Genomic DNA, 18055 nt, shown 5'->3' on the forward strand with positions numbered 1-18055 from the left:
GTGCAAGGCAGCGCTAAAGGGAGGCAACGGGGTTCACACACAGAACAAGGACCAACGTCTTTCTGGTCCTCCTGCTCCAGATCCACCGCAGGGACGTTGCCTGCGTTTGCTTGGATGGGTGGAGCGCCAGTGCCCAAGATGGCAGCAGCATTTATTTGCAGCCTCAAAAATCCAGTAGTACCAGTAACTAGGCACTGCAGAGACTGCCAGAGAACTGGATACAGCCCGGGGTGGTACCCTCGCTGCCTGTACTGACAACTGCAGGCACGCGCTGCACGCAAGAACACCTCCTTTAGCCTTGTCCTTGAGAAGGAAAGAGTTGAGCCCAGAAGACGACTGTTTCGATTCTTGGGAGTCTGAGCAGACGCGGCAGGGTCAACGTGGGCACAGTTTACCTAAACTGGTCCAAAAGTCAGCTCTATTTTCACAACCAGTTCAGCCCTTGCTCTGTCAAGTTCAAGCAGTACACTACACACCAGCGCAAGTTGTGCTGCTGCTACAGAAGCATGTACAGGAGATGAGCAGCACAGGGACTGGTCCATCTAGCATCTTTTACAAACCTAACCTCACTTGCAGTACGAGTGTAATGAACTACTAAACTTTTCTAGCAGAGCAAATAAGCCTCTCTGCAGCTTTGATGACAGCTACATGGTAAGACTGTACTGACGAAAAGAAAGCATTTCTCTGTAGAGGGTTCAAGAACTTCATTGAAATCCATTTTATTTCAAAACAGTCATGAACTTAATAAATTACACAATAATTTTCCCCATTATAAATTCTTCATAAAATATATTTTACAACTTTTAAAGAAAGTTTTGAAAGTCTTTTTCTGAGTGCTGACGAGCATCTTGACTTCTGCGTCATGCTGGTGAATTCTGTAGCTGCTACAACGGTTTGATTTATCAGAGGTTTTAAAACAAAGACCTCAGACACAACAAAGAACAAAGACAAATCAAACAGGACTCAGACCTCAAGGACTATCATTCAGCGTTAACCAAGAAAACACTCAGCTTCACCTATCATCAAGGCTAAGCACCACGAGAGGGATTTCAGGTACCCCCACCCTTTAAAGTGGCAATCAGTGCAAAGAAACACTTTGGGAGTCAAGAACTTCGCGATGCAGTTCACCATGAGTTTCTGCGCTGCAGGTAGGCTGCGCATCCACTGTTCATCCTTTGAAACACTACAGAGGATGATCAAGTTATTTGCAAAGAGCTTTAAAGGTAAGTGCTGTTATTCCATAGTAGATTAAAATTTCAAGATAAACAGTAGATTCTGGCTTTTGGGTGGACAGGAGAGAAAAGGAAGTTAGCAATGGATTTTTAGAAACTCAAGTTTAAGATGACAGATTATATCCTCTTAAAACTTTACACAACCCTCATTCACCGACCATGCAGAATACAAGTATGGTAAAATACTGTTGGCACAGATGGCAAGAGGTTTGTTTTCCTCCTTTCGGTAACAAGCCAAAGCTTTCCTTGTACCAAATTCAGTTAAAGCACAAGAACAAAGATCTCCACTTTCAGAACAGAAGAATAAATAGATCTCTCTTTCTCATTACTCACATATAGGCTCCAACTCTGCTTTTATAGGCTGAGCTCCCTGCAGGGAAGAAGCAGCACTGGGAAACCTACACAGGCATCAGGCTGCATCACCGTCACCGCCAGCCGCGCGGATCCGTACCAGAGCGAAGCTGCTCCTGGCTGCGTTCAGTAACACCTCGGTACGACAGAGCAGCATCCTCTGGTAATCACTCTGTGCTGCTATAGCATCTTCTAAACAGCCAGTATTGTTTTGCTTTGAGACAGGAAGGTATATTTGTCCAAAAATCACGGCTTAGGTAACTTACCTTAAATGACAAAGTGAAGCAAAACACCACAAACGTGGGACCATGGACCCTCGAGTAACTGCCAGACTACACACCAGCAGGTAAGGACCAGCGGGAGCCTCGAGGACCAGAAGTTTGGCAGAATCAGCAACTATGTTACGAGAACCTTTCCCTACTTTTGGAAAAACAAAAACAAACAAAATTACACTTCTCCCTTGTTTGTGCTGTTAATTCGCACACTGGGCAGAATAAAGAATCACTCCCTGGGGTTCTCATAGAAGCAAGCAGGAACAGCGTCCGAGGAGCAAAATCCACATGGGATTAGTTTTAAGGCAGTTTTCAGGTAAGACTGGAGAAAAAAATAGCAACTTAGTTATTAAAAAATTGGTTTTGTTGCAGCTTTAACATATCTGCCTTTTAAAGGCCTTTTTTTTTTTTTTTTTTTTTTTTTTTTTAAAAAGGTCTCTGCTTTTTCAAAAGGTCAAATGGATGAGAAAGGTCATACTCCTGCACCCAAGAGAAAAAGCATTTATCATGCTATTACAAGGAAGCTTTTGTCTACCCTACAGTGCTAGGTAACCTTAATGAAAACCCTCTTAGCATATGAATCTGTTTCTGTGGGGGTAAGCAGCCTTTCGACAGCTTCAAAGCTTCTCACCCTACCATCCATGGTTTTAAATAAATACTACTTTTAAAAAAAAAAAGGAGGAAAACAAATCCAAATATTGGCCAAGGTTAGTGCACAAAACTGAAACACCTTTTCATATACTGATTACTAAGTGCCTTCTCCCCTATTTGAAAATAGCTGTGTTTAACATGACAGACAATCATCCCTTTATCACCTCCTCGCCACCGGCTTAGAAGCGGTGCCGGAAAGAAAGGACAGACCATGACCAACATGCTGGTTAGATCCGGTAAACAGGAAAAGCTGTGTTGTAGCCATATTTTGAAGAACCTTAAAATAATGTCTTAAGCAGCCGGATTCCCCCAAGTGTCTACGTTTTCACAAGCTAAACTCACAAAACTCTCCCTCTGTAAACATTCAAGTTGCTACTGGATTACAGAGGCAAGAGTAGAAGGCAGGTTATGAAACTGTAGGTTAACTGATTAATAAAGTGTTTGATTATTAGAAGAAAGCAAAATTGAATTATTAATGGCCTAACCAACATGCTAGCGCATGATTGCATACATTGGTAATTTGACTCCCTCAGTGATAAGCTCATTAAGCTGTTAAGTGCTAAGCTCAACCATCTCAGCACTTTTTAAACTGCTGATCCCTTTGCATTGCATTTTTTGTCTACAAAGTCAAGTCACAGACCCCATCTTTAATGTTAGATAATAAGAATAAATAATAGTTACTCAGTTTTGGAGAAAGAATGCTTCTCATCGATCTTCCTCACCCAGTTTTCTAGCAGATCCCAACCATTCAGACCCCTAGCAAATAATTTAGAAAAGTGGCGTTTTCTCTGTGGAATGCAACACAAACAGGCATACGCTCCCAGTCACTCACATGTACTTAAATATATACACAGAACTACTTTACAAAGCCCAAAGATTTGCACTACCAGCATGCAAACCTCTTTTCCATGAGAATTCCTAATACTGATATAGGAAACAGGAATGTATGAAATACTCCATGACATATTGCTGGAAATCAAGTCTCAGACCTTACAACATTCTGCTGCCAACTCACATGAACGAACATCTTCACATCTTACACTTGTGTATAAATAACATCCTGGTATTACGCATATAAATGTATCTTTAACAAAGTGGCCAACTGAAGTTCACATAATTTAAGAAGCTCAAAGGAAATTCTGCTGACAAAAAACCAAACCCTGGAGGTTTGAGCTCAGGCTTCTTTCTTTTACTGCCATAAAGTTGCACCACTAGTTAGATCAAAAGCAGCTCTATCAAGAGATTAACTCCTCTGTAGGTCACGTGTCCCAGTTGCTGTCCTTAAAAGCTATGTTGACTAATCGAAGTTCTAGTTCAAAAGCATCAGGACGGTCCTGTGGATTGGCAGCCAGCATTTCCTTGATCAGTTGTTTCATCCGAGCATTCATAGACTTTTTCTTTACAGGGATGAGTAGTTCCATTTTAGGGTTTTCTAGAAGCGCCTCTCCAACAGGCACGATTTCTGTCCCTTGCTTGACATAACTCCCCAGAAGTTCTTTCTTTGTTTCCGTGTCTATGAATGTGATTCTTTCTAACATTGCCCAAATTATAATCCCCAAGGCAAAGATGTCCGCTTTGGCAGTGTAGTGTCCTTCCCAGACTTCAGGGGCCATATAGAAGTCAGTCCCACAGGCAGTAGATAGAAAACACTTATTTACGTTGACCGGTTCTTCGGGATTCTGTCCTGAAGCTGAACATACCTTACTTAGCCCAAAATCAGCTACTTTCAGGGTAGGTTCCAGGTCACTAGCATCCACCCTGCTCTGCGATATCAGAATATTGTCAGGTTTGAGATCACGATGAATAATCTGATTTTTGTGCAGGAAAGCCAGAGCGCTGCTGAGTTGAAGCATGAAACTGGTGTTGGTCTTGCGGTTAGGCTTTCGGGACAACAGATACTCATTCATATCTCCTCCATCACAGAAATCCATTACAAACCAAAGGTAATAAACGCTTCTGGGGTCAAAGGCTATTTCTCCTTTTAACGAGGTCTCTACAAGCTGCAACGAGGAAAAGAGATGTCATAACTACCTGATGATCACAAGAATACAAAGATATGATGGGAAAATGCATGAAGTTTGGACCTTCCTCTCTACAATCCAGACAATAATATATTGCAGCTGATAAGAACAAAGTATTATGCTAAATTTAAGATTTGAAAACCACAATGTATTTGACTGCCTACTTGTTTTTCTGCGTGTGAAGCATATCGAGTTTCCACCCTGGCCCAGAAACTAGGGCTATACCCAGATAACAGTATTTTGAAAGATACTGTGTGGCCATTGCATTCCCATCTGTCTCAGCTGGACAGTGTCCCACCCCAACAAAGCTCGTCCCACCCAGTTTGCTAACAACTTTACTGAACAAACAGAATTTCAGCAAGTAACTCTGCGCAGTGCCAACTGGTTAGATTTGCCCTCTGCCGATGAAATAGCTGAACAATAGATTTTTAAAGCCTGTTCTCCCTTCCTCATGCATGAATGCATTCTAGTAAGTGTTAACACTATCTTTTAACCCAGGAGAACACTAATCTACATGCCCAGCTAAACAGCTGTTGCAAGCAACACATTTCTCACCATCATTATTAACTAGCTATATTCTGGGATACATGCAACGCATAACTTGAGCAGCTAGTTTTAATAACTGCTCTATACAAAACCAAATGAAATCAGCAGTCAATTTTGCTAATCCTGTTTACACAACTACATATTTGTTTCTCTGAGGTGGCTCTTAGCATATTCTGGAAGGTAAGTCTTTCACTCATTTCTGTTAGTAGTAAACCAAGGTATACGAAACCAAACACTTTCAAAAAGAAAAAGGCAGCTATTAACAAAGCATTTTGAACTGCCACTCTGAATAAGAAAAGTGAGGCTTTCCATCCAAGAGCAAAATTAGTAGTAATTTATAGCTATTTTAAGTTATGAGCACAGCTATTACTCAAAACAGACCAACCGAACAGTGAATTCACATAATAACTTAAACTACACATTTAGGCTACATAGTCAATGCCAGCAAAGTTAACATTTCACAGCACCAGAGGCAGCCAGCCTCCTTAGCAGGATGAGTAACACACACACTTTTGCCTTCTACACGGGTTTACAGAAGCTTTACAGGATTCTGTACCTCATTCAGAGCATTAGATGACAAACTCCACTTTGGTGTCTGTAACAGTGGCAAAGCACCACGAGGAAAACCAAACCAATTTAAAATTCTTCCTATATTGACTTGTTCAGCATATTCCAATTAAGCATCTGCCCCAGGGTACTTCAGAAGACACTATTACCCTTTCCCCAGCCAGCTTTCTCTACATACTGCACCAGTTCAGCTCTGTAAAGTAATACACCTGGGTTGGGGGGGGGGGAGGAAGGGGGGGAAGGAGAGAGCAAGCCAAGGAAGATCTTATTTGCCCTATTATAAAGTTATCCAAGCCTCTTTAGAGTCTAAGTCCAAAGCTCACTTGTGCCCTTTGCTCTTTTCTGCTCTTTGAAGCAGGAAAACAATTTGTAGCGCTTGTGCCTACTATCAACAGTCCCCGGACACGGGTGAGAGCCGAGTGCTACGTTACCAAGCAGACGCTGCTGTCAGGGAAGCGTGCTACAGACCACCTGGAAAGCCTTCCCACCGCTCCTGCGCTTCCACTGCAGCCTCCCCACCCGCCTTTTATAAACCCCTCTCTATACAGCTGTCCCCAACTCTGCTGCAGTATCTCACTGCTCCACTACAGAGGAGCAAGGTAAACCACTCATTTCTCCCCTACGAGCTGACAGCACTATTTGACTCCAATCCCTGCATGAAAGCAGGTCAGCAGCAACTACAGCTACAGGTAGTCTACAAAGGCAAGAACCCTCTTCCTCAGGCTTGTACAGCACCCAGCCCAGTGGGATCCAGACAGCCATGAAGCATTATCAGATGAACATTCAATTAAAAAAAGTCCTACATTAGACATGCAAGAACAACAACAATAAAAACTAAGATGTTAAAAACTGACTAGAGATAAAATACAACAAACATTTAATAAGCTATTGACTTTTAAAACCAGACAGGCAAGATTCTGCGAGGGCACGTTTTATAGTTGAGCCAACTTCCTGACAAGGGAATGAACTACAAGATCTTTCAAGGTCCTTCCGAGCTACTTGTTTATTGTTCTGTAACGTATGTCTTCAAACCTAAAGGCAACTTAAGACGCCTTCAGTAGCCACATAGGGAAAAGTGATATTTATTCCTCTGCTCCATTATTTATCATATGCTAGACCTTTACTCCTCTCTGAAAAAGATTAAGAGTTATTTACTCAGAAAAGAAATAAAAACAGCTCACTGCACTCTAGTAATTGCTTATTATTTTTTCTGAAGGAATTTTAAGTGCTGGTTTCCTAAACCAAGATGGTTACTTCCTGTTCCAAGGACAGCTGAGATTAAGGAATTCTTCAGAGCTCTGTCTCAAGACATTAGTCCCTATCTCCTCATTAACCCTGCAGCAGGGCTTCTACCAAGTAAATACAACAGCCCCAATTCCATTGTGCATTATTTGTGCCCCTTCCTCAAATAATCAAAGCAGATTTGCATTAAAAAAAGTCCTGGAGTGGCACAGCTTTCAATTAGAAGATATGGATGATTGCTCAATAAGTATGTTCTCCTAAAGATCTAAAATAATTTTTGGATGTCAGCAGTGCAAATAGCCTCTCCTAACTAAGCATACCTTAAAAAACCCCAAAATTTCTTAGCTACCCACCTCCTTCCCTCCCAGCTACAGATACATATTATTACTTCCACCCCGTTACCTCAGCTTCATGTACCTGTAAATAAAGGGAGGAACTGGAGCCATGGGACATCTTCTCCACCATACCATCTTTCTGCAAGATGCACTCCTCCAGGTGAATGACGTTGGGATGCTGGCTCTTGATACTGCTAAGTGCCCAGAACTCCCGCAGAGCTAGTTCCACGTTCTCTGGAGCATGGCACCGAATCTTTTTCACCGCAACCCGTGCAGAGGTCTTCCTGACGACTGCTTCGTACACCACACCATAACTGCCACGGCCAACCTCCCGTATTAGATCGTACTTAGGCTGGCTACTCACCATCTTCAAGATCAAAGGCTCTGGGGAAGGGGGAAGGGGAAAAAACCCATAGAACTAAAACTTTTAAACAACTACTAATCTGTATTTTCCCTATATGACTTGGTGTGGCAACATTAGGCCTTCAATTATTAGAGCACGGCCTCTGAACATAACATCTCATAACACCACATTCTGGTGCTAGAATAGCCTAGAATCTGCTTTGTAAACCTCTACCTGTTGCTAAGGAGTAGTTAAAAGTGAAATTATACCATTTCGGTTGGACTATTAAGATTGTAAATACAGGCCAGTTTTCAAGAATGCAACAATTCAAACCTAGGCTTGTGCTGCACGGAGACAGGGTTATCACACAGTCTCTTGCTGCTTTCTCCCAGTACCTTTTGCTCCATCTGTGCACGTAACAGCACAGTATCATGCTCAGTCGATGCCCGGGATATCAGAGCAGAGGTTTAGTTGAGGCTTATGGTTAGGCAATAGCAGATTTAATCTAAAACTGCATTTTAAGGAGGTGTCAGCATAGGTAAATATTTTTATTATAATTTAATTATGAAGATCTTTTCTGGATACTAAGACAAGAGGATGATTCAGAATGCTTATAACTTTTTTTTTTCATTGTTGCTATGCTTTTCTACCCAGTCTCCTCTGAATAATCAGTTTAAGGTCCCAAAAAGTTAAAAAGGGCAACTGATTACAGAAGCTCTTACTCAGCACCTAAATTTCAGTTTTGCAGAACAGGGCAAGGATTTCAACAAAAACTAACATATTGCTTTATAAGCAAAAGCAAAGAGAGACAAACAAAAAACAATGCCACAAACTTATGCACCTCTCCACACACTTCTCTGCAAATTCACAAACCAAAACACAACAGCACCACCTTCATATAAACAAACCAAAAGGGGACACTGACTATAGACGGAAAAAAAGGTTTGGCTAGCCAAACATCACTGATCAAATAGAAAGAAATGTAAAGAAAAGAAAGAGGTATCACAGTTAGTAGATCAGAACTAAAATATTTTGCAAGACTGCTGGTGATAAGTGTAATTATCTTTCTGTCAGTAAACCAGGCACTAAGGACCACATCAAAACAGCCCCATATCAGCAGGAAGCTTTCTAGATTTTCCAGTGTTTTAGGTTCCAAGAAAAAAAGAAGGTAAGAAGAGAGACATGGGTATTGCCAGCCTCAGGACACTGTTGATGCAGATGCTTGGAACCTCTCCGCAAAGTTTTGCGGTGAATATTTGCAGTAATGCTTGAACTGAAACCGATGCGAGCAAGAAGCTCCCTAGCATGAGGTGCAGGCCCCGAGAGGCACCGAGCCTGCACCTGCAACACCATCACGAGAAACAGATCGTGGGCCGAAGGGGAAGATTCAAGGGGCCACTAACACCCCCCGGCAGGGGAGGAAAGCAGGGTCTGCAACCCCAACAGCAGCCACATCTATGGAAGAGATGGTGTTACTGGGACGGTACCGCATCAGGTCCAGGCAGAGCAGAGGCCCTGTTTTGGCCAGCCAGCTGCGTGTCATGGCCGGGGGGGCCCTGCCAGGCGGCCACCTGCCCTCCCCAGGAGTGCCGGGTGCCCACAGAGGCCTGGCCCGGGCATTGGGCACCGCAGGGGGAAGCGCGGCCTGCTCACGCCAACCCGCCAGGCCTGGGGCGGCCGCCGCCGGTGTCGCACGGACGAAGCGCCTCTGCTCCCTGCCTCGTCAGAAATAATAACTGCAGAATAAGACACGTTACCCCCCTGCTCGCCCCCCTGCTCCTCCGGGGAGGCCCCACACGCAGCAGCCGCAGAGGCACCGCACAGCGCCCAGGCCGGTCACTCCGGGGGGGTTAAAGCGGTTCTGACCGTTGTCCGCGCCCCCCCCCCGGGGCTCCCCCCAGCGCTGCAGGCCCCGGGCCGCGCAGCAGGTGCCCAGGCCCCGCTCAGGGCAGCCCCAGGCGGAGCCGGGCCCGGCGCTCGCCCCGCACTGTGACGCCCCGGGGCCGCTCCCCACCGCCCCCCCGGCCCGCCCCGACCCGCAGCGCCGCGTTACCTCAGCGCCGCCGCCGCGCTCCCGCCGCCCGGCCGCCATTATAGTGCCCCCCCCACCCCCCCACAGCGCCGACACACCCCCGCGGCGCCCCGCCCCCGGACACGCCCCCCGCCGCCGCGCCGCCTCCTGATTGGCCGGCTGGGGGCCGGCCGGGGTGCAGGCGCGCCCCCCTGCGGCGGGGCGGGGGAGCGCGCGCGGCCCCGCGGGAGGCGCGGTGCGATGCTGTGCGCAGCGCTCGGCGCTTTGCAGCCGCCGCGTTGCTTTTACCTGTTTATCTCCGTGTTTATCTATTTATTTCGCGTGGAATTAAGGAAAGAATTAGCGCTGGGCACAAATGTGCTGCTAGGTCTCATCCAGGCGGCTGTCCCCTCGGTGCCGCCGAGGCAGCTCTTCCCATCCACCCGCGCAGGGTCCCCCCACGCAGGGTCCCCCCCTTTCGCCCCCGGATTAATTGCTAATCAGCCCGGCGGTGATTAGCGCCTCGCGGCCCTCCCTGGTCTACCCAAGCCAATTAGGGGCTGCCGAGCCCCTCGCGGGCCGCTGGCGGCTTTGAAGCCGATTAGGGCATCGCCAGCCCGGCCGGTGCCGCCGATCCCCTTAACGGAGTCCGGCAGCAATTAGTTAATTAACGCCACACCAGCCCCTCACCGCGGCGTTGCGCCGGCCGGGCACCAGCGTGACCCAGAGCCGCGGCGCTATAATTAACCCGCTGTCCCCGCTCGGCCGCCAGCGTTGGCAGGTCTCCGCGCGGGCCGGCCCCGCGGTTTGGCACAGCCGCCTGTTTGTTGCTGCGGCTCCCAGATGACACGCGGCCATGTGAGCCGGGGGCTTTTTTTACCCCGCCGCCTGCGGAAGGGGCCCGGGCTCGCCCCGGCGTGCCGCTGCTTTCCTCCCCGGCGGTTCGGCATCGGGGTTTTTGCAAGCGAGCCGCCGAGCCGAGCCGGCTCCTCGCCGCCCTCCCCACCGGGCGCGCGGGACCCCCAGAGCCGGGTGGCCGCGTGGGGCCGGGCGGGATGAGGAACGTGAGGTCGGAGCATCCCGGCCGCCCCGGCGGTGCTGGGCCCCTCGCGTGACCCTGTTTACGGCTCGGGTTTCCGCGTGGCGGGAGAGGCCCCGCTCCCGGGAAGCGAGAGCCCGGACAGGCCGTCCCGAGCCCTGTTTACCGCCCGGCCTCTGCCCGGCCCCGCGTTGCTCACTCCCATGTGACAGGTGGGAAACTCGACCCGCCGCCGATGTTTTCCCTGCACGTGACCGAAAAGCGGGTTATAAATAGGCGAGCGGCCGGCGCCGGGGGCAAAGGCGGGTGCCCGCAGCCGAGGCGCAGGAGCTCGGTGCCGTTCACCCCGCCGGTGCCTGCGGAGGAGCGGGGACGCGTTTTGGCCGAGGAGCCTGTCGCCGGCCCCATGGATTACCAGCCCGGCATCATCCAGGACGGCAGCCCCATGGAGAACCTGGAGAAGCAGCTCATCTGCCCCATCTGCCTGGAGATGTTCACCAAGCCCGTGGTGATCCTGCCCTGCCAGCACAACCTCTGCCGCAAGTGTGCCAACGACGTCTTCCAGGTGAGCGCCGCGGCTGGGACCCCGGGCTCGCGGTCGGTCCCCTTTTGGGGGGAGATTTCCATCGTGGGGGGAGATTTCCATCGTGGGAGGCTGGTTCTGGGCGTGAAGGGGTTGGTGGTGGCCCCTGAGAGGTCCCCAAGGGGTTGGTGGTGGGGGTGGCCGGTCCAGGAGAGGTCCCCACCGGGGCGCCGAGCGCCGGGACGGCTCAGCAGACCAGGGCAGGACGCTGCGAGGACGCTCGCTGCCACCACGGGACCCCCCGGCGTCCCCGGCCGGGGGACCCTGACCCAGCTCTGCTCGCAGGCCGCCAACCCGTACTGGCAGAGCCGGGGCAGCGTCATCTCGGGGGGCCGTTTCCGCTGCCCGTCCTGCCGCCACGAGGTGCTCCTGGACCGCCACGGCGTCTACGGGCTGCAGAGGAACCTGCTGGTGGAGAACATCATCGACATCTACAAGCAGGAGTGCTCCAGGTGAGCCCGCCAGCGGGCCGCCCTTCGGCACGATGCACCGGTGATGGACGTTGCAGGTCCTTTCCACTTGCTTACGGGTCGCCAGCCCGAATCTCTTCCTCCCGGCAGCGCGCGTTGGATGTTTTCAACGTGATATAGGAGCAGTAATAGCGCAGGCGCTGCCGGCCGCTGCTGGCTTTTGTGTCGCCGCAGAGGACAGCGGGTCCTTCGGCGGGGGGGCGGCGGGACCCGTCCTGCCCTTAGCGCCGGGCGTTTTGCAGATAGAGGTCTCGGTGGGAGATAAGGGGCGCGTGGGACAAATACCGGCCGCGCTCGGGAGAGCTGGGAATTGCCAGCTGATAAGGGAAGAGGGACGGTGTCGGGGGGGATCTCGTCCGGGCGGCTGGGAAAAGCAAAGGCTCCCGTTGCTCGGGAGCTCGGAGAGGGAAGGGGAAGGACGCCGGGGTCACGTCTTATCAAGGGAGAAAGGGGCTAAATGTGCTCCTAAAGGAGGGAGAAGGGGTGAGAGCAAGCCCCGACGGGCAGCACCGGGGCTGTGCAGCGAGCGGGGCAGCCCCCGACCCGCCGGGGCCCCGGCTCGGCGATTCACTGACTCACTGTAAATATTATCCGCAAGCCATGGGGACGGTGGCAGATGTCACACGACAAACATCTCCGGCATCAGAGTTTCCGCAGGGCAAGGCACACGCCCCCCCCTCCCCGGGGTGGCCGAGGCCCGGCGAGCTCGTCGCACCTGTGGCTGTGGGGTGAAGACCCCGGGTCTCGGTTTGGTGGGGTCGGCTGTCCCCAAGGGGCACGGGCAGGTGGACTTGTCACCAGCTGTGGTCACACCGCCCATGGAAAGGGCAAATTGCCTAAAAAGCCCCCGGGGGGGGGTTTCACTCTGCTGTTTTAACTACACCGGCGGCCCCTGGGGACCCCCCCACCCCATCACGCGTTGGCCTTAGTGACCCGGGGGCAAGCACTCGTCTCGCCCCCACGGTGATAACAAATGGCACCAGCGCGGGTCTAAAATTAGGCAGTTGTGCAGCATCCCTGGAGCTTGGCCCCGGCGCCCTCCGAGCTGCAGCACCCACCGGTCTCGCACTGGTTTGAACTGGGGCCTCTCCCGACGGAGCAGCGGGGGCGGCGGGATGCCGGGGCGGGGGGGCGTCACGGCGGCCGGGCCGCTCTCCCCAGCAGGCCCCCGCAGAAGGGCGAGCACCCCATGTGCAAGGAGCACGAGGACGAGCGCATCAACATCTACTGCCTGAGCTGCGAGGTGCCCACCTGCTCCATGTGCAAGGTCTTCGGCGCCCACAAGGACTGCGACGTGGCCCCGCTGCAGAGCGTCTTCCAGGGCCAGAAGGTACCGGCGCCCGGGGGGGGGGACCGGCGCCGCGCCGGACCCGCGGCGGATAGCTCCACCGCCCGCTCACCGCGGTATTAATAGCCCGGGCGGCTTCGCCCAGGAGACAGGCTATACATAGCGCGGCCGCGGCGCGGGGGCTTCATGCTGCACGGCCCCGCCGGGGTTAACCCTATTTTTATCCGTCCCCCCCCCCCCTTGTATCCCTCGCCCAGACCGAGCTGAACAACTGCATCTCCATGCTGGTGGCCGGCAACGACAGGATCCAGACGATCATCAGCCAGCTGGAGGAGTCCTGCCGGAGAACCGAGGTGAGGAATGGGGAAGGGGAGCCAGCGAAACCCAAGCGGCGGGGCCGAAACCCGAGCCCCGGCCCCGGTTTCCGCCGCGGCGGCAGCGGGAGGAGGGACGGGAGGGAGGCGGAGGCCCCGTCCAGCGCCCGCGTCCCGCAGGAGAACAGCCGGGCAGCCGAGCGGGAGCTGTGCGAGCGGTTCGGCGCCCTCGGGGCGCTGCTGGAGGAGAAGAAGGCGGAGATGCTGCGGCGCATCGCCAAGGAGCGGGAGGACAAGACGGGCTTCGTGCAGGCCCTCATCCACAAGTACAAGGAGCAGCTGGAGAAGTCCTCCCGCCTGGTGGAGACGGCCATCCAGGCCATGGAGGAGACCGGCGGCGCCGCTTTCCTCATGGTGAGACCCGCCGCGAGCCGGGCAGCCCCGGGGCCCCGTGCGCCCGGGGCCGTCCCCACGCCCCAGCCCCGGTGGCCTCGGGGACATGGTGGGTGGCGGCTCCTCCCCGCTCCGCTCAGCCGTCTCCTCTCTCCCGCAGAACGCCAAGCAGCTCATCAAAACGTAAGTGCCGGAGCCCGAGAAATCCCGGGGACGCCAAAACCCCTTCCCAGAGGCGGGCCGGGATTTTCCCGGGGGGGCTTCGTTAGCTGGCGCCTAACGAGCAACGTGCCCCCATTTCGCCCCGCTGCGGAGGCCGCCGGGGCCACGGACGGGCTCTCCCTCCGCAGGATCGTGGAGGCCTCCAAGGGCGGCCGCCTGGAGAAGATCGAGCAGGGCTTCGAGAACATGGACGGCTTCTCCGTGAGCCTGGAGCACCTGGCCGACGCCGTCCGCCTCTTGGACTTCGAGACAGGTATTTCGGCCCCAAAGGGAGGGACCCGAGGGACCCGAGGCCGGGGGCCCTGCAAAAAACGCCGTTTGGAGGTGGCCCCGCGGCCCGTCGTGACTTTCCGCTGCCTGTTTGCAGAAGAGGAAGATGATGAGTTCTTCGAGGAGGAGGAAGACGAGCCGGAAGATGAAGCAGCACCGGCGAAGAGGGCGGAGGGTAAGGATGGGGCGCCGGAGCCCGGGCTTTCCGCCGCCAGCACCGAGGATCACGCGGGGAGCTGAGCCCCCCCATAACCCCCCGCCTCCCTCTCTTGCAGCTCCCCAGTAGCCGCCGCGGCGTCTCCGGTGCAGCAGCCCTCGGCGGGCGCGGGTGGCCGGGGACGTCCCCGCCGGGCGGCCGGGCCGGGCGCGGGGCGACGCGTGTCGATACGGGTGCAGCAGGACTATTCCGCACATTTTGTATGGTCTCTTGTTTTGTATATAATTGTAACGGACTGGACTTTTGTGTATTTTGTAAAGAAAAAAAACACGGTGCTTTTTGGTTCCCCCGCCCCGGCTCGTTTGTGCCTTGTCGGCGTCCCATGTCGCGGGGGGGGGGGGGGGGGGGGGGGGGTCCGTCATGTCCCGTCCCGTCCCGGCGAGGCCTCCGGATCCGACACCTAATTGTCGGCCTCGTTAACACGCCCGGGCGCCCGCCGGCACTTGGCAGCTCAGCGCCCGGCAGGATTTATCTCCCGGGGCCGGCGGGTGCCGGGGGTCAGTGGGTGCCGGGGGGGTCGGCGGGTGCCGGGGGGCAGCGGGGGCGGCGCGGCGGCCGCCCGGGCGGGTTTGCAGCCGGCCTGGCCTCCCCCTCCCGCCGGCCCCGCTTTGCACACGAGTCGGCGGCGTTTCACACGGCCGAGCCGGAGGCGGCGGCGGGGCCGAGGCCACCGGGTGCCACCAGCTCCGACCGCGCTCCGGGACCCCCCGGCACCGGCACCGGCACGGGCGGAGGATGGAGGCCAGGGAGGAGAAACGGCACCTGCTCGACGAGGCCGCCGGCGGGTAGGGGGCTGTGGGGGGGGCTCGGGGACGTGCACGTCCCCTCCGTCCCCGGGGCTCCGGGGGTCCCTGCGCCGGCGATGGGGAGGGGACCCGCCAGAGCGGGCAGGACCCCGGGGCTGAGGGCTGGGAGCTGGCTCACGGCCGGGAGCGGGGCGGGAGGACCGTCCCCTCCGTCCCCCACCTTGGGAAGCCGGGCTGGGGTCTGCACCAGCTCCCCCCCCCAATTCGCACGTTGTCCCCCCAAAATCAGGCGTCTCCCGGGAGCCTCCGGCGCGGTGAAAGCCGAGGGTCATCCCGGGGCGCCGCTGTCCCCCGACGGCCCCTCTGCCCCGCGCAGCTCCTGCCCGGGGGTGTCGCGGACGCCGGGGCAGGACCGGGCGCCCCAGCCCGCGGCCGTGGAGCTGGGTCCCCGCGGCGGCCGCCACCACTGCCACGCGCCGCCGGCCGCCGGCAGCCACCGCGACGAGCAGCGGGCCCGGGCCAAGCTCTGCGCCGCCGCCGCCATCTGCCTCGTCTTCATGGTGGGGGAGGCCGTGGGTGAGTGCCGGGGGGGCCGCAGCACCCTCCCACCCACCCGGCCCCGTCTCGACCCCCCGGCGCGGGCGGGGAGGCGGTTTCGGGGCCGTCCTCGGCGTTTCGGCGGGCCGCGCGCCCCGGCGGCGGGGGGGCGGGGGGCGTCGGGGCCGGGGGGGGCCCGTTCTCCGGCCGGGACACCCGGTTGTCCGCAGGCGGCTACCTGGCGCGCAGCCTGGCCATCCTGACGGACGCCGCCCACCTCCTCACGGACTTCGCCGGCGTCCTGATCAGCCTCTTCGCCCTCTGCGTGTCCGCGCGCCCCGCCACCAAAACCATGAACTTCGGCTGGCACCGGGCAGGTAGCGGCCGAGCCCCCGCGGGGCCCCGCCGGGGCGCGGGAACGGGAACAGGGTGCGGGAATGGGGTGCGGGAATGGGGTGCGGGAAAGGGAACGGGGTGCAAGAACAGGAACAGGGTGCAGGAATCGGGTGTGGGAACAGGAACGGGGTGCAGGAATGGGAACAGGGTGCGGGAATGGGGTGCGGGAAAGGGAACGGGGTGCAAGAACAGGAACAGGGTGCGGGAATCGGGTGTGGGAACAGGAACGGGGTGCTGGAATGAGGCGTGGGAACAGGGCACAGGAATGGGAACGGGGTGCGGGAATGGGGTGCGGGAATGGAATGGGGTGCAGGAATGGGGTGCTGGGCATGGGAATGGGGTGCAGGGACGGGGCACGGGAATGGGAACAGGGTGCCAGGCGTGGGAGTGGGGCCTGGGAATGGGGTGCAGGAACAGGGTGCAGGAATGGGAATGGGGCGCAGGAATGGGAACGGGGTGCCAGGCACAGGAACAGGGTGCAGAAACGGGGTGCCAGGTGTGGGAACGGGCTGCAGGAACGGGGTGCGGGAACAGGGTGCCAGGCGCGGGAATGGGCCGCAGGAACAGGACCAGGGCGCAGGAATGGGGTGCGGGAATGGGAGCGGTGTGCCTGGCATGGGAATGGGGCACGGGAACGAGGTGCCAGGCATGGGAACAGGCCACAGGAATGGGAATGGGGCACGGGAACGGACCCCCGCACTCCCGCCATCCCCTCCCCGGCGCCGCTGCAGCACCCGGTGGTGCCGGTTTCGGAGGGGACCGGGATGCCATTTTGGGGGGAATCGGCACCGTTCCCGGCCGGGGGGTGGCAAGGGGCCGCCGCCGGGGTCACGGCGTCTCGGGGCTGCCACGCTCTCCGCAGAGATCCTGGGGGCCCTGCTCTCCGTGCTGTCCATCTGGGTGGTGACGGGCGTCCTGGTCTACCTGGCGGCGCAGCGCCTGCTCTCGGGCGACTACGACCTCGACGGCACAGCCATGCTGGTCACCTCGGCCTGCGCCGTGGCCGTCAACGTGGTGTACGTACGGGGGGGCCGCCGCCGCCGCTCGCCGCCGGGCGCTGGGGGCCCCGGGGACGTCACCGCTCGCCCGCCCGCCCGCAGGATGGGGCTGGCCCTGCACCAGCCCCACGGCCACGGCCACGGCCGCGAGCAGCCCAACGCCAGCGTGCGCGCCGCCTTCGTCCACGTCGTCGGCGACCTGCTGCAGAGCGTCGGCGTCCTCGTCGCCTCCTACGTCGTCTTCTTCAAGGTGGGGGGGGCCGGGGCAAAGGCCCCGCCGGGGGCCGACACCCCCCCCCCCCCGCCGCCGTCCCCGCTCCAGCCCCTCTCCATCCCTCGCAGCCCGAGTACAAATTCGTGGATCCCATCTGCACCTTCCTCTTCTCCGTGCTGGTGCTGGGGACGACGCTGAGCATCCTGCGCGACGTGCTGCTCGTGCTGATGGAGGGTAGGGGGGGAGCCGGGGGGGGGGGCGGCGGCGGTGCCGGGCGGCCCCCGCAGCCTGCACCCCCCCCCCCAGGCACCCCCCGCGGCATGGACTTCAACGCCGTGCGGGAGACGCTGCTGGCGGTGGGCGGCGTGCGGGCGCTGCACAGCCTGCACATCTGGGCGCTGACGGCCTCGCGCCCGCTGCTCTCCGTGCACGTCGCCATCAGTGAGTGCCGGCGCCGCGGGAGGGGCGCGACCCCGCCGGGGGGGTTACGGGGGCTCCCGACACCCCCCCAGCTCCGCGTCCCTTGCAGACGAGGACGCCAGCGCCCGGGAGGTGCTGGAGGAGGCCGGCCGCCGGCTGCGGGGCGCCTTCGGCTTCCACGCCACCACCATCCAGGTGGAGCGTTACTGCGAGGACATGCGGGACTGCCGCGAGTGCCAGAGCCCCGGCGACTGAGCGGCCCCCGTGCCGGCGGTGGAGCAACGTCACCCTGCCTTTCCCCCCCGCCCCGAGTATCATTTAACCCTGGGGAAATAAATCAGAGCAAGTCACTCCGCGGCGGGCCGGGGCGACGCTGC

At 56.7% G+C, this 18055-nt stretch overlaps 3 protein-coding genes across 3 annotated transcripts; 2 read left to right on the forward strand and 1 right to left on the reverse strand.

Moving 5' to 3' along the window:
• Positions 1-703: 703 nt before the first annotated feature.
• Positions 704-9697, reverse strand: PDIK1L (PDLIM1 interacting kinase 1 like). Its single transcript, XM_064525058.1, has 3 exons — positions 9614-9697; positions 7300-7601; positions 704-4506 (listed from the first exon to the last, which is right to left on the reverse strand). The coding sequence occupies exons 2-3, from the start codon at positions 7582-7584 to the stop codon at positions 3766-3768; spliced, it is 1026 nt and encodes a 341-aa protein (XP_064381128.1). The 5' UTR covers positions 7585-7601; positions 9614-9697; the 3' UTR covers positions 704-3765.
• Positions 9698-10708: 1011 nt separating this feature from the next.
• TRIM63 (tripartite motif containing 63) lies at positions 10709-14424 on the forward strand. Its single transcript, XM_064525061.1, has 8 exons — positions 10709-11175; positions 11479-11645; positions 12825-12993; positions 13209-13304; positions 13446-13679; positions 13819-13841; positions 14009-14133; positions 14248-14424. Exons 1-8 carry the CDS (start codon positions 10846-10848, stop codon positions 14388-14390), a joined length of 1287 nt encoding a protein of 428 aa, XP_064381131.1. The 5' UTR covers positions 10709-10845; the 3' UTR covers positions 14391-14424.
• Positions 14425-15008: 584 nt separating this feature from the next.
• On the forward strand, positions 15009-18054 carry SLC30A2 (solute carrier family 30 member 2). Its single transcript, XM_064525062.1, has 8 exons — positions 15009-15152; positions 15403-15689; positions 15881-16027; positions 16909-17062; positions 17147-17294; positions 17387-17492; positions 17565-17699; positions 17788-18054. Exons 1-8 carry the CDS (start codon positions 15103-15105, stop codon positions 17931-17933), a joined length of 1173 nt encoding a protein of 390 aa, XP_064381132.1. The 5' UTR covers positions 15009-15102; the 3' UTR covers positions 17934-18054.
• Position 18055: the final 1 nt, after the last annotated feature.

This window comes from Dromaius novaehollandiae, chromosome 23 (genome assembly GCF_036370855.1).
Source record: "Dromaius novaehollandiae isolate bDroNov1 chromosome 23, bDroNov1.hap1, whole genome shotgun sequence".
NCBI lineage: Eukaryota > Metazoa > Chordata > Aves > Casuariiformes > Dromaiidae > Dromaius > Dromaius novaehollandiae.